Source organism: Excalfactoria chinensis, chromosome 19, assembly GCF_039878825.1.
Source record: "Excalfactoria chinensis isolate bCotChi1 chromosome 19, bCotChi1.hap2, whole genome shotgun sequence".
Lineage (NCBI taxonomy): Eukaryota > Metazoa > Chordata > Aves > Galliformes > Phasianidae > Excalfactoria > Excalfactoria chinensis.
In genome coordinates, this window is record NC_092843.1 from 4,552,074 (window position 1) to 4,564,535 (window position 12,462).

Below are 12,462 nucleotides of genomic sequence, written 5' to 3' on the forward strand. Positions count from 1 at the left end.
TATAAGGGGGGGCTGCAGCGGGGTGAGCCCCTCCTCGCAGAGGCGGCGCTTGGATTGGGTGACATCAGTCGCGGGCGAGCCGGGATGCTGAGCGAGGCTCTGCCATCGCTTCCCCACCCTGCGTCCCCAAAAAGGAGTCCCTGCCTGGGTGGTGCCAGCGGGCGGGCGCTGAGGATGCTGCGCTAAGGGATGTCGATGGTGCTCACCTTGCTGGTCTCCGTCCATCGGCTGTGCCGGCTTTTCGCCATGTCGGGTGCGGAGAGGCTGGCGGTACCCGAGTGCGTGAGCCAGGCGGGATGCTGGGCTGCAGGCGGCTCCAGGGAACGCCGCGAGGTTTCCCCCGGGGTGAACTCAGACATACGGGCGGCTCTGGAGCGGATCCTGCCTGCCCTGCAGCGCTCCATTGCCCGTGCCAAACAGGCTGCAGGCCCCGCTGAGATGGGGAAGGCCATCGCTGAGATCTTCCAGCTGGTGGAAGAAGCCTGGGGGATGCCCACGCTGGGCAGGGATGTGGCCAAAGCACTGTGTGATGCTATCCGCCTGGAGGGAGGCCTGGACCTGCTGCTCAACCTGCTCTACACTGCTGAGCTGGAAACCAAGTGCCAGGCGGGGCAGCTGCTGGAGCAGATCCTGGTAGCAGAGAACAGGTGAGTCCACCAGGAGCCACTCATACCCCTTAGATTATTGAGTGCTCCCAGTGCCTCTCCCCCCTTGTATGCATGCAGGGTTCACGGCTTGCTACCCCAATATAGGGGATGCTGGCATGGAGTTGGGATGTTCTATGAGCCACCCCCAGCCCAGGTTTCCCTAAGAAGCCCCTTGGGAGATCTGGGTGGTTTGTCTGCATCAGGGCATCTCACTCCAAGGTGGAGCAACACAACTGCCCTCTAGCCATAACCATAGCATGAGGAGGAGGAGGATGAAGCTATTTCCCAGAGACTTCCTGCTGCTGACCAGTGAAGGCCGCAGGTTGGTGGCCACAGGAGCACCCAACCCATGGCTCTGTGGAAGCTGGAGGTGAATGTGCTGCACCACGGGACAGGTGAGAGGTGTCAGGTTGTGCTGGAGCAGCATCACCAATGGGGGTAGAAGCGTGTGCATGAGGGTGTGCACTGACATGCGTACCAGCATGCACACGTGGCACCCAGCACCACCCAGCAGTCCCAGTGCACCAGTCACATCACTGAAGGTTTTCTCCCCGTTCCATGATTTCTGTTCACCCCTTTACCTAAAACCCTGCCAGGTTCCTCTGCCTGTTGGGGTTGGTGCCCCAAACCATCGCTTAGGGAACACGCTGAGAAATGCAGGCCAGAGTTGAGGGTCTTGCTCCAGCTCTGTGTGCAGTGTATCTCGCTCCCAGATCGAGGACTCACAGCCCAGCCCTTGCTGCGTGCTGCACAAAGAAGCAGAGCTAAATAGGGAAAGCCCATTAGAGTGAATTAATCCCAGGAGCCTCCGTGGCACGGTCAGAATGCAGCACTCAGCTGTGTGGTAGGAAAGTACCAGAGCTGCTCCAGGAACAGTTGGAGGCCCCCGGCCCCATCGATAAGTGGGGCCCATGTCACCACCCACCCACAGCCCTGCTGGCAGCCAGCCCTGGGCGCAGGCTTTGTTTCCAGAGTTCTCCATGGTGTTGGCTGCCAAATCCAACCCAAGGTCAGCACCAGCCACGTGGATGCAGCCTTCCCAGAAGCACTGGTGCCCCCAGCTTGGAACTGCTCGGGTTTAGACCCCATGACCCAGCAGCAGAGTGCCCAACATTTCCCCCTTTCAAGGCTAGGATGGAATCTGCTGCCTGTACTCATCTGCAAAGTTGCTGCTGCTGGTGGCACAGGGCCAGACCTCACATTGCTGCATGCTGTCATTGGCAGCAGTTGCTCAGCCAAGTCCTCAGCTTGGTAGCAGCACGGGGAGCAGGCAGAGGACAGCACTGGCTTAGGGGCAAATGAGTTTTTACCTGGAGCATGATGCAGCTCAGGAAATCCGGATGAGCAGATCTATTCCCAGCCTGCCATTAGCCTGCCCTGCTCTGCTGATTGCTGTGTGTGTCTCACCTGGAGCAGGAGATGAGTGCAGCAGTGTTGGGCTGTGCACCCCTCACCCTGCACTTGGAGCTCTTTCATTCCTGCAGCTGGCAGCACATCTGGTAGCTGTGGCCAATGGATCAACATCTGGCTGTCATGGCACAAACACCACCATGGTACGAGGGGTCCTTATGGGATCTTCTCCCTACAGGGACCGGATTGCCCGGATCGGTCTGGGTGTGATTCTGAACCTTGCCAAGGAACGAGACGTTCCCCAGCTGGCGCAGAGCGTGTCTGGCATCCTGGAGCACATGTTCAAGCACACGGAGGAGACCTGCTCCCAGCTCATCTCCGACGGGGGCCTGGATGCCATCCTCTACTGGTGCCGCTGGACTGATCCCGTGGTGCTGCGGCACTGTGCCATGGCCTTGGCCAACTGTGCCATGTATGGCGGGCAGGGCAACCAGCGCCTGATGATCAAGAAGAAGGCAGCCGAGTGGCTTTTCCCATTGGTGTTCTCAAGGGATGATGAATTCATTCGCCTGCACGCCTGCCTGGCTATCACCGTGCTGGCCACCAACAAGGAAATCGAGAAGGAAGTGGAGCGCTCGGGGACGTTGGCTCTGGTGGAGCCATTCATTGCCTCGCTGGATCCGGAGCAGTTTGCATGTGATATGCTGGGGAGCAGCGACAACAGCCAGGGCAGGACAGCTGAGGACCTGCAGCGCTTGGTCCCCTTGCTGGACAGCTCGCGGCTGGAGGCGCAGTGCATCGCTGCCTTCTACCTGTGCATTGAGGCTGCCATCAAGGCCAGGCAGAAGAAAACAAAGGTAAATGGTAGGTTGGAAGGAGAGGTAAAAGGTAGGTTGGCTGCGGGGAAGGATGTGCAAAAGGGCAGCAATGCCACAACTGTGTCCCAATGTCCTCTGTGCCCCTTGAGATCACTAAGTACTCCAGCCCCAGGTTGTGGGCAGGAGGAGAGGAAGCCAAGTGATGTCTCTTCCCATTGTGCCCACAGGTTTTCAGTGAGATCGGGGCCACTCAGAGCCTCAAGAGAGTGGTTTGTTACTCCACCAGCAGCACCACGTCCTCCCTGGCCAAAAAGGTCCTGCGTCTGATAGGGGAGGAGGTGCCCCGACGCATCCTGCCCACTGTTCCCAACTGGAAGCCCTGCGAGGTGCAGACGTGGCTGCAGCAGATCGGATTCACCAAGTTCTGCCCGAGCTTCCTGGTAGGGCTGTGTGCCGGGCAGGGACACCTGTGGGCAGGACCTGGATTTCCTTGGTAGGATCTTTCCAGCCTGGATTTCACTTGGCAGGAGCACCAGGTGGATGGGGACATTCTCCTGAGGCTGACAGAGGAGGAGCTGCAGGAGGACCTGGGGATGGGCTCCAGCATCACCCGGAAGAGGTAGGAGTGCTCCCACTTATGGCATAGAAACCACAGAGGCGTCCTGCAGGTTATCCAGAAGGACATGGACTTACCTGAGCCCTCCTCCTTTGGCTGAGCCTTTCTGCATCCTGAGGACCTGCAGCCACACGGCTGTTTGCCTCCGTTTATATATTTCATTCCACACTGTGGCATGTTGGTTTGCTCTCTTCTAAAGACATGAAACCAAACACCTCCAGGTCCTGCCTGGACCAACAACACCCCATCCCCACTCCATGCTTCCATTCATTGCCCTGCCAGGTTTTTCCGGGAGCTGACAGAGCTGAAAACTTTTGCCAACTACTCCACCTGCGACCGCAGCAACTTGGCAGACTGGCTGGGCAGCATCGACCCCATGTTCCGTCAGTACACCTACAACCTGCTCACCTGTGGCATCAACCGCAGCTTCCTGCACCGCGTGACAGAGCAGCAGCTGCAGGAGGACTGCCACATCAGCACCGGCTTCCACCGCATCCGCATCCTCTCTGCTGCAAGAGGTGCGGGACCATTGAGGGTTGGTTGGGCCAAGAGGTTGGTTGGACACTTGTAATATATTTCATTGCTGTTGGCTCTGCTTAGAAATGCTTCATTCTCCTATAACGTTGCAAACGGCATCTGATGGGACCGATGTATTTATCAGCTACCGGAGGAGCTCGGGGTCGCAGTTGGCCAGGTGAGTCTCACATCCAATGGGCAGCACCGTGGTGCTGGACCTGAGCTCAATGCGTGGTGAAGGAGCTCATTCCCTGTCCCATCGCCTCCATTCTCCCCTCTCTGGACCTGTGATCCTGGTGGAGGTCATAGAGGGGAGCCCAAACCCTGGGCTGGCACAGCTGGCATCTCCAGCTCTGTGCCATTTGCTGCCTTCTCCTCTCACTCTCAGCCTGCTGAAGGTCCACCTGCAGCTGCATGGCTTCAGTGTGTTCATCGACGTGGAGAAGCTGGAGGCGGGGAAGTTTGAAGACAAGTTGATCCAGAGCGTCCTGAGCGCCCGCAACTTCGTGCTGGTCCTCTCGCCCCACGCACTGGATAAGTGCATGGCAGACCCCGAGTGCAAGGACTGGGTGCACAAGGTAAGGGATGTGACAAAGGGAGCGTGGTGGGTTCTGGAGGAGGAGGTGATGGATTGACATGACCATGCCCTGAGCACGTGTGTGTTCCTGCAGGAGATCGTGACAGCCCTGAACTCTGGAAAGAACATTGTCCCCGTCACAGACCATTTTGAGTGGCCTGATCCAGAAACACTTCCCAAGGACATGAGGGCTGTCCTGAAATTTAATGGCATCAAGTAAGTAAGGGGAATCTCTGCCATGCGGTCAGCTCCTTAACTTGCATAAGCAGTGATAAAGAGCATGAGGCAGTTGGGAGAAGCAACAAGGGAGGCAGCGGTGGCCAAAGGGGAACTGAGTCACTCTGGGTATCAGAGCATGAGGGACCAAAGGCTCTTGCATCTCTTGTGGAGAAAAGGGGAGATGCACCAAAATAGCTTGTGGCATCTCAATGGGAAAACTCAGCTCCTGTTTTTCTCCCCAACACAGGTGGTCCCACGAGTACCAGGAGGCCACCATCGACAAGATCATCCGCTTCCTTCAGGGCCGCTCCTCCCGGGACTCCTCAGCAGGGTCAGACAATGGCCTGGACTGTTCTGCTCCCATCGGGCCGACCTAGAACCAGGACAGAGGCCACATCCCCTCTAGAGACACGCAGGTGACCCCTTTTGTGGGGCCCAATTTCTCCCATAGGTTTTCCCCATCCCAGTAGTGCCCTTTCCCCTCCCTTCCGCTGGACCTGACCCACCTCCTGGCATGAGATGAGGCTGGGGGCAGCCCTGGGGAGGACAGGCTGCCCTCCAAACCCTCATCCAAATTGGTGGCATCTCCTGAGGATGCAAAGCAGGGGGATCGGTGAGGTACAATGCAAGAGGACACAGGAGGAAGGGAGCAGTGCTGAGAAAACAGCCCATGGTTGTGCTCGGAAGGTGAAGACAGGAAAGGGCAAATAAAGCTAAGCTCTCATCAAGTCCCTGTGTTTGGGGAAGATAACACAAGCAAGGGTTCTAAACCACTCGGCAGTAGCTTTCCCTTCCTGACTCATCCCTTCTTTGAGGCCTTTCCCTCCTGATGCTGCAAAACCACTTAGTGCTCTTAGCTCTGCTGGATGAAGTTTGGCTTTCGATCACGGGACGTTTCCAAAGGGCTTTTGCAAACAATTGCTTTTAAAACAACACCCTCCCCTCCATCTGAAATCTCAGCATTGCCGCTCTATCAGGTGTAATTATACATATTATACACTCCTCCGCCCTGCCCTCCCTGAAGCCTCACTACCTGCCCTATCTGGCAGGAACACACATTGCCTTCTGGCTTAGATCCACAAACGTATCATAAAAAATAAAAATAACTTAAAATTCTGGGGTTTAATCAGAGCTTTATAGATTGCTCTTATCAGCTCACGGTTAATGGCATCTTTGCTCCCCAGTGAAAGGTTAATAGCTGTATATGCCCAGCACTCATCAGACACAGCATCATCTAATCTTCAGATTAAGCACTGAGGAAACCAATGCATGAGCCCAAAGGTGAATCTGCCAAAGCATACGAGCAACGTGTGAACTGCTTCAGGGAAAAAGTCTTGACTAACTTACTGAAGGTCAAGGCCTCCACAGCCACTAAAGGAGTCCCATTCAAACATTGCAGAGGATTCTCCTTCCTACAATAACACGATTTATAACATGATATATAACAATAACATGACTTTGTATCGTTTCCTAGCAGCTCTCTAGCATTCATCCTCCCCATGCACCACACTGTGAAGTTCTACTTGCCCCCTGGACTTGGGCGTCTCAGCTGCATGAGATCCCACCTGATCTCTTCCCATTTCCCTGTTATACGACTACCTTCACCCCCATGAACTCACTTGGACAGAACATCCCCGTACTCAGTCATTCCCAACCTCAGCAGGCACTCCAAGGAGATAAGCACATTCTGTTTGCCATCCCTCTACCGTGCCATGCCAAAAAGTTGTTCCGACCAGACATTAATAATAAATATGGTTTACACTCTGAATCTCAAGCTCTGTGCCACATGCTTTCCTCCCTGCAGCCTTCTCACGCTTGCTCTCTTACTGTCTCAGTCTCTCATCCTCCGCTGGGCTGTGATGCATGTTCTCCAGGCACCGTTCTCTGCAGGGATCCACTTTTGAGTCTATGTTTGCATGGGTTGATGGAGCACTCTGCATCACAGGGACTCTACCTGCTGTCTGCAATGCACAGATCATGTCTTTGCTTGCAGTTCTTGGAGGGGAGCCTAGAAAAACTCCAGTTTTCTAAATAGACCATAATAGTTCCTATTGAATTTCTCCACTGCAGGCACGCTGACACAAAAGCAGAACAGAGCCAGCACACCAGTTCCACCTCACTGCACAACACTCAGCTGCTACTGTTGGATGCCATGGAGTCTGTCAGTACAGCTACAGATTCACAGACTCCACTGGTTCAGCTACATGCAACCCTTACAGCACACCCTGCTGCTGGAGGAAGCTAATCCAGGGCTTGGCCCACAAATCAAACCATATCATTCCTGCCTACATCCAATGGCACAGCCACGCGGACCAAGTGGTGTAACACAAAGTTCCTCCACTTCCCACTTCCTTACTCCCCGGTTCTATTTTTACCACCCACTCTTAATGAACGGGGAACAAAGTGATGCATAAGCATTTTGCACGTGTGGTTAAGGACAGAGCAAGGAAGGGCGAGTCTCATCAACAGCTGCAAGAGAAGAGCAATCTTTTGATGAGCCATAAAAGAAAATGGGGGTTTTATTCACTCTGAAAGTAAGCTGACTGCTAAGCAATTTCACGTTATTGCAGACATCTGAACTCTGTGTTCAACACAGTGTACACAGAACTGCTGGTTTATGGCAGTGTGAAGAAAACAGGATTGAAGCAATATAGTTAATGCTTTGAAAAGAACAATCACAAATACCATGAACGTGGAGGTTTGCTTGTTGGCATCAATATGTCCTGAGAGTCACTGGCAAAAAATCATGCCCCTTAAACTAAAGAATTTTTACTTCCAAAGACATTTATGCTGCTCCCTTAGCAGCTCAACACAACACACCACGGGCTGATGAGGAAGGACTGCTTCTGGCTCTGCCCAGAATCATTCCGGTTGGAAAAGTGCTCTGAGATCCCCAATGCCCACTGACCACAGCCCTCAGTGCCACATCTCCTAATATCCGACCTGAGCTGGTGTGAGCTGTAGACATACATGCCATTGGCACTCATAGCAACAACCACTGCTAGCACATTTCCTCCTTAGAACACCACTACGAAGCTAAAGCTAGCTGAGTGAACAAGGACAGCAGTAGAACTCCCATGGAAAACTACTGGCCTGCAATATTCCTATGACTTTTAACCACAACATTTGGAGCACAGATGTTTTCCTCAGCAGAATACTACCCGGCTGCCTCACACTGCAGGCTCTGGTCCAGTCTTCACCTACACCAACAGCCCATCTGCTGCACACTGTAGTACTCAGAAGAGAGAAACAATTAATTCAACTCTCTCTCTTTCATTATCCATCCCCACCCCCACCTTATGAACCAAACCCAACCCAATCCAAACCAATTAAACCCAACCAATCAATTTCAACCCAAGCAAACCCAACTTAACCCAATCCAACCCAACCCAATTAAACCCAACCAATTTCAACCCAAACAAACCCAACTCAATCCAATCCAACCCAAGCAACTGAACTCAACCAACCCAACCAAACTCAATTCAGACAAACCCAACCCAACCACTACTGGCCTTGCAAATGGCCGCCAATTGCTTTTACTCTTGATTGGCTTTTGAGTAATCCCTTGGGTTCTCCCTGTGATGAGCAAGGAGCTATTCACATCTGCACATCAAGTTTTCCCTGGCACTCAGAGCCATCACTTCCAGCTTTCAGGCATTTAAAAATCAATGAGGACAACCAAGGTGTCCCACACACACACTGATCTGTTCTGCAAGTGAAGAACAAAGAGCAGTCTATGGACAAACGCTGCCAGAATGGCTAATTCCTTGTTGCTAAGCTGCTGCTCAGCCATCTGCAGGGGATGAGGAAGCATCTGAGAAGTGGCTGTACTGAAGGTTGGAGTCCTGGATTTCTATCCACCTAAGAAAGAAAGAAAGAAAGAACAGTCAGTGCTGTGAAGGCACATTGAGACTTTGCTGAATGAAGTCAATTTTAAAGTCACAAAGGAACAGAACAAAGTGATCCTGCCAGGACCTGTTGCACTTCTACCACAAACCTCAATGTGTATTCTCTTCTAGGGCATTCATTTCTTATCACAGCAAAACTTATGCTTTAATTAGTAGAGAAACAATTGAACAGACTCCTATGAAAACTCCACCTCTTCCATGAAGGAGGATGTGCAAATTCAGCTGCACATTCTGGATTCTGTTCTAAGGGTGGTGTAAGACTTGGAAGGCCTTCGAGCACAGACTAACACAGTACTCAGGCTGTAGGTTTATCACTAGGACTGATGCCAGAAGGAATGGGGATAGAAATGAGGGACATGGTTAGAGGGTATGCTGGGGTTGGATCGGTGGTTGGACTTTCCCTACCTTACTATTATTCTGTGAAATGAACCTACATCTCTGCTGATGGGGGCACTGAACACTTTCCCATAAGCATAACTGAAAACAAGCCTTGTCGAGCCCTTACCCTCAGACCAAACAATCATTCTTATGTTACACTCCACAATTTCTATGTGAGTTTAGAAATCTGAAGTAAGTTACCCCATGATAGCTGCTGGAATAAGGAGAACGATGGCCCCAAAGAGAAAGGGGAATCCCCTCATGAAGTGCAAAGTGGAAGGGTAGAGGGAGTTGAACACCCCCGTAGCCACAAGTGAGCACAGCCCTTCCACGCAGGCAACGGAGGCGAAGAGTGCACCTGCAGAACATACAAGATGTAAGTGGTGAGAGATCCAAGCAACAACACCAGTACTGAGACTTCCAGACATGGCACCACAGGAGCTGACCAGGAATGTTATCTATCAGCTAGATTACCAATGCTTCAGAAAGGGTTATCTAAATCTGTTTACTGCCAGGCACATCTTATCGCCTGTTAAACATTAAGTGCAGCAGAGGGCTGTATTTTATAGGCTTAGAATCATAAATCCGGTATCAAGTGTGTACCACCTTCACTCTAATGCAAGAAATCCAATTTTGCAAAGTCACCTTCAGGTCTAACCCATCTCACTTCCCCCCTCCCTGCCTTTCCATGCAGTCTGTAACAGCAAGTGCAAGCTTTTCTAATGAATTCCTGGACAAAAGGCAAGCAAACTCCTCCTTGGGGTTATCCATGATCTTTCACCATGGTCAATGATATAACCCTGTAACAAGGCTAAGTTTCTTCCCACTGTTACTGATCTACAGAGAAAAGTCATGGCCAGGGAAATCACTAATATCCGCTTGTTGTATAATCCACTTAACTCTTGCTCCTCAAACCCTTTGAAACGAATTGATGAGTGGAAGAGTTGTTCCTGAGCTTGAACACAATGTTTATCCTCATCTTGACAATGCAGTGAGCCTAAATGGGTGAATACAGACAACTACTCCAAAAAATTCAAGTGTCAGCGTTGTCTCAAGGGTGAATGCATGGATACAGGAGCCCAAGGGAGTTAGGGTAGTGCTAACCTACCAAAGCAGTTTGGTTTCAATGTCCCACCAAGACAAGCGTTTTTGGACCTGGCTTAAGTGCACATAAAGCCAAATCCTTACCCTGTTCCGTCTCACCGACCAGCTTGGAGAGCTTGGCTCTGATAACTGGAGTAGCTGCCATAGACAGGAACATAATCCCATAACCTGTAAGCAAGATATGGCACATTAGGGAAAGCTCATCTGAAGTTGTGTTGAATTAAAATCATAGAATCATAGACTATGGTTGGAAAAGATCTTTAAGATCATCGAGTTCAACCATCAACCCATCCCTACCATGCCTGCTAAGCTGTGTTGTCAGTTGGACTCGATGATCCATACGGATCCCTTCCAACTTGGGATATCCTATGACTCTGTGACTCTATGATCAACTGGCACCTCCAAGCTACACCCCCAAGATACAGGGATTTAAGAGCTCTGCGTCACCTGTAAACATCAGTGGTGTTGTAGTAGCAAGAGAAATCACCACCAGCCCAGCAATATTAGAGATGAGTCCTATCTCTGCCACCCAGGTGTCCTCCAGGCAGAGCTGCAGCAGCCGCAGCCCCCCCAGGCTGCTCAGATACGCCAGGTAGATGGCAGCTGAGCCGTACCCAATGAGATCAGAGGCCCAGCAGAGCGGGGAGCCAAGTTCATACAAAACATAGAGGTCCTTGGTTCCGAAATGGACAGTGACAAGAAGAAAGAAAGCCAAGGAGTAGAGCGCAAGCTTCCTCCTGGAGCTCAGGTTTTCCGGGGCTGTGTACAGCTTGTAGACAGCCTTGTAATGTTGGAGGGTCAACAGCTTGGCCGCTCTCCTCTCCTTCACCGTTTCCTGCAGACATAAAGCAGCATAGAGGGCAGCAGCGAGGCTGGCGGTGAGCACCAGCCAGAAGGGGTTGATGTAACCTTCAGCTTTACGCCATTGGCCACCACCAATGCTGGCCACCATGCCTGCTATGCCAAGGCAGGCCTCGAGGACGGCCACGCGGAAGGTACGCGTGCGTCGGTCGCTGCTATCGGCTATGGAGGCGAAGCAGGCAGCCAGGATCAGGTTGTAGTCCCCCAGGAGACCGCTGATGATGCGCCCCAGGAGCAGGTAAGCGACGTGCAGCCGCAGGTACATGACGAGGAGGTATATGGCTGTCTGCACCGCCATGCCCATCGCCGGCAGCACCAACACCGGCCGCCGGCCCACGCTGTCACTCCACGGCCCGAAGAGCGTCACCGAGAAGAGCCCCACGAAGAAACCCCCCAGATTGATGTACAGGTTCCAATGGGCGACCAACGCTTCCACCTCCTGAAAGAGAAACGCACAGTGAGGGGGTGGGCACGGCCATCCCAAGAGCTCCCCGCCGCCCTCTCCGAGCGCTCCCCACCTCCCGCAGCGGCTCGACGGCTTCGCTGCCGTTCCCGCAGCCGTCGGGGCTGCTGCCATTGGGGCCCACGTAGCCGCGCTCGGCTCCCAGCCGATCCCATAGGTACTGCGTGGTCAGAGGGCCCTGCAAACCGAGAGCCAGCGTGGCGAGGAAGAGCAGCGGCTCCACGGAGGGAGCGGGGAGGCAGCGGCGGGCGGGGGGCGGCGATGCGGGGGGGGTGGAGGCGGTGGGGGGCTCCGACGGGGCGGCCATGGCTGCGGAGGTACGGGCGGACCGACCGGCAGAGCAGCCCCACCTCCAGCTCCGCCCCACAGCGGGGAGGATCCGAGGGAAGCTGCCCCGTTTGGGGGCTTTCCTCCTTCGTGCGTCTTTTTGCGTTGCTGGGGGTCCCTGCTGGTGGGTTTCCGAGCGGCGATTAAAGACATTTCAATTCCCAGCCTGACGTTGTGTTGATCTTCGAGCTGTAATCAACCGTTTAAACGCACGAGAACCTGGGAAAATACATTAGAAGCTGGGAAATGTTGTCGTTAGCAAAGTGGAATCGGCTTGATTAGTTTGATACGATCACAGAGTGGTTTGAGTTGGAAGGGACTCCCAAGAGCCAACTGGTCCCACTGCCTGCAATGCACAGGGAGACCCACAGCTCCATTGGTGCTCAGAACCCTCCAGCCTGACCCAGGGATGGGCACCACCATCTCTCTGGGCAATACGTGCCAATGCCTCGTCACCCATATCCTAAACAACCTTTTCCTTTCATCCAATCTACATCAGGGTTTAGTGCCTCGAAGACCAGATGTGTAAGCAAAGAACAAGTGCTTTAAATCAGCACTTTAAAAACACAATTTGGAGTGCAAGATTAACCCGTTCACATAAACTGGAGTAATTCCAAGTCAATGTAAACCGGCATCACTCCTTCAACACCACTGAGGGAGCGTTAACCACAACATCAC

The 12,462-nt window shown here is 52.9% G+C and overlaps 2 protein-coding genes across 2 annotated transcripts; one reads left to right on the forward strand and one right to left on the reverse strand.

Annotated features, from left to right (window-relative positions):
* The first annotated feature begins 30 nt into the window (after positions 1 to 30).
* SARM1 (sterile alpha and TIR motif containing 1) lies at positions 31 to 6,527 on the forward strand. Its single transcript, XM_072353619.1, has 9 exons — positions 31 to 647; positions 2,236 to 2,854; positions 3,043 to 3,255; positions 3,343 to 3,434; positions 3,714 to 3,949; positions 4,032 to 4,125; positions 4,336 to 4,525; positions 4,619 to 4,740; positions 4,991 to 6,527. The coding sequence occupies exons 1-9, from the start codon at positions 190 to 192 to the stop codon at positions 5,118 to 5,120; spliced, it is 2,154 nt and encodes a 717-aa protein (XP_072209720.1). The 5' UTR covers positions 31 to 189; the 3' UTR covers positions 5,121 to 6,527.
* Positions 6,528 to 8,263: 1,736 nt separating this feature from the next.
* On the reverse strand, positions 8,264 to 11,886 carry SLC46A1 (solute carrier family 46 member 1). The gene is made up of 5 exons (XM_072353390.1): positions 11,513 to 11,886; positions 10,581 to 11,433; positions 10,218 to 10,301; positions 9,231 to 9,387; positions 8,264 to 8,604 (listed from the first exon to the last, which is right to left on the reverse strand). Exons 1-5 carry the CDS (start codon positions 11,762 to 11,764, stop codon positions 8,529 to 8,531), a joined length of 1,422 nt encoding a protein of 473 aa, XP_072209491.1. The 5' UTR covers positions 11,765 to 11,886; the 3' UTR covers positions 8,264 to 8,528.
* Between the last annotated feature and the right edge of the window lie 576 nt (positions 11,887 to 12,462).

Bases quoted from the DNA above. Each gene is read 5' to 3' on its own strand.
- SARM1 (XM_072353619.1), top strand. From the start codon at position 190: ATGTCGATGGTGCTCACCTTGCTGGTCTCCGTCCATCGGCTGTGCCGG. The intron at 2,855-3,042 runs GTAAATGGTAGG...TTGTGCCCACAG, and splicing joins CCAGGCAGAAGAAAACAAAG to GTTTTCAGTGAGATCGGGGC. The intron at 3,256-3,342 runs GTAGGGCTGTGT...TTCACTTGGCAG, and splicing joins AGTTCTGCCCGAGCTTCCTG to GAGCACCAGGTGGATGGGGA.
- SLC46A1 (XM_072353390.1), bottom strand. From the start codon at position 11,764: ATGGCCGCCCCGTCGGAGCCCCCCACCGCCTCCACCCCCCCCGCATCG. The intron at 10,302-10,580 runs GTGACGCAGAGC...TCTTGCTTACAG, and splicing joins AACACCACTGATGTTTACAG to GTTATGGGATTATGTTCCTG. The intron at 8,605-9,230 runs GTAACTTACTTC...TTTCTTTCTTAG, and splicing joins ATTCCAGCAGCTATCATGGG to GTGGATAGAAATCCAGGACT.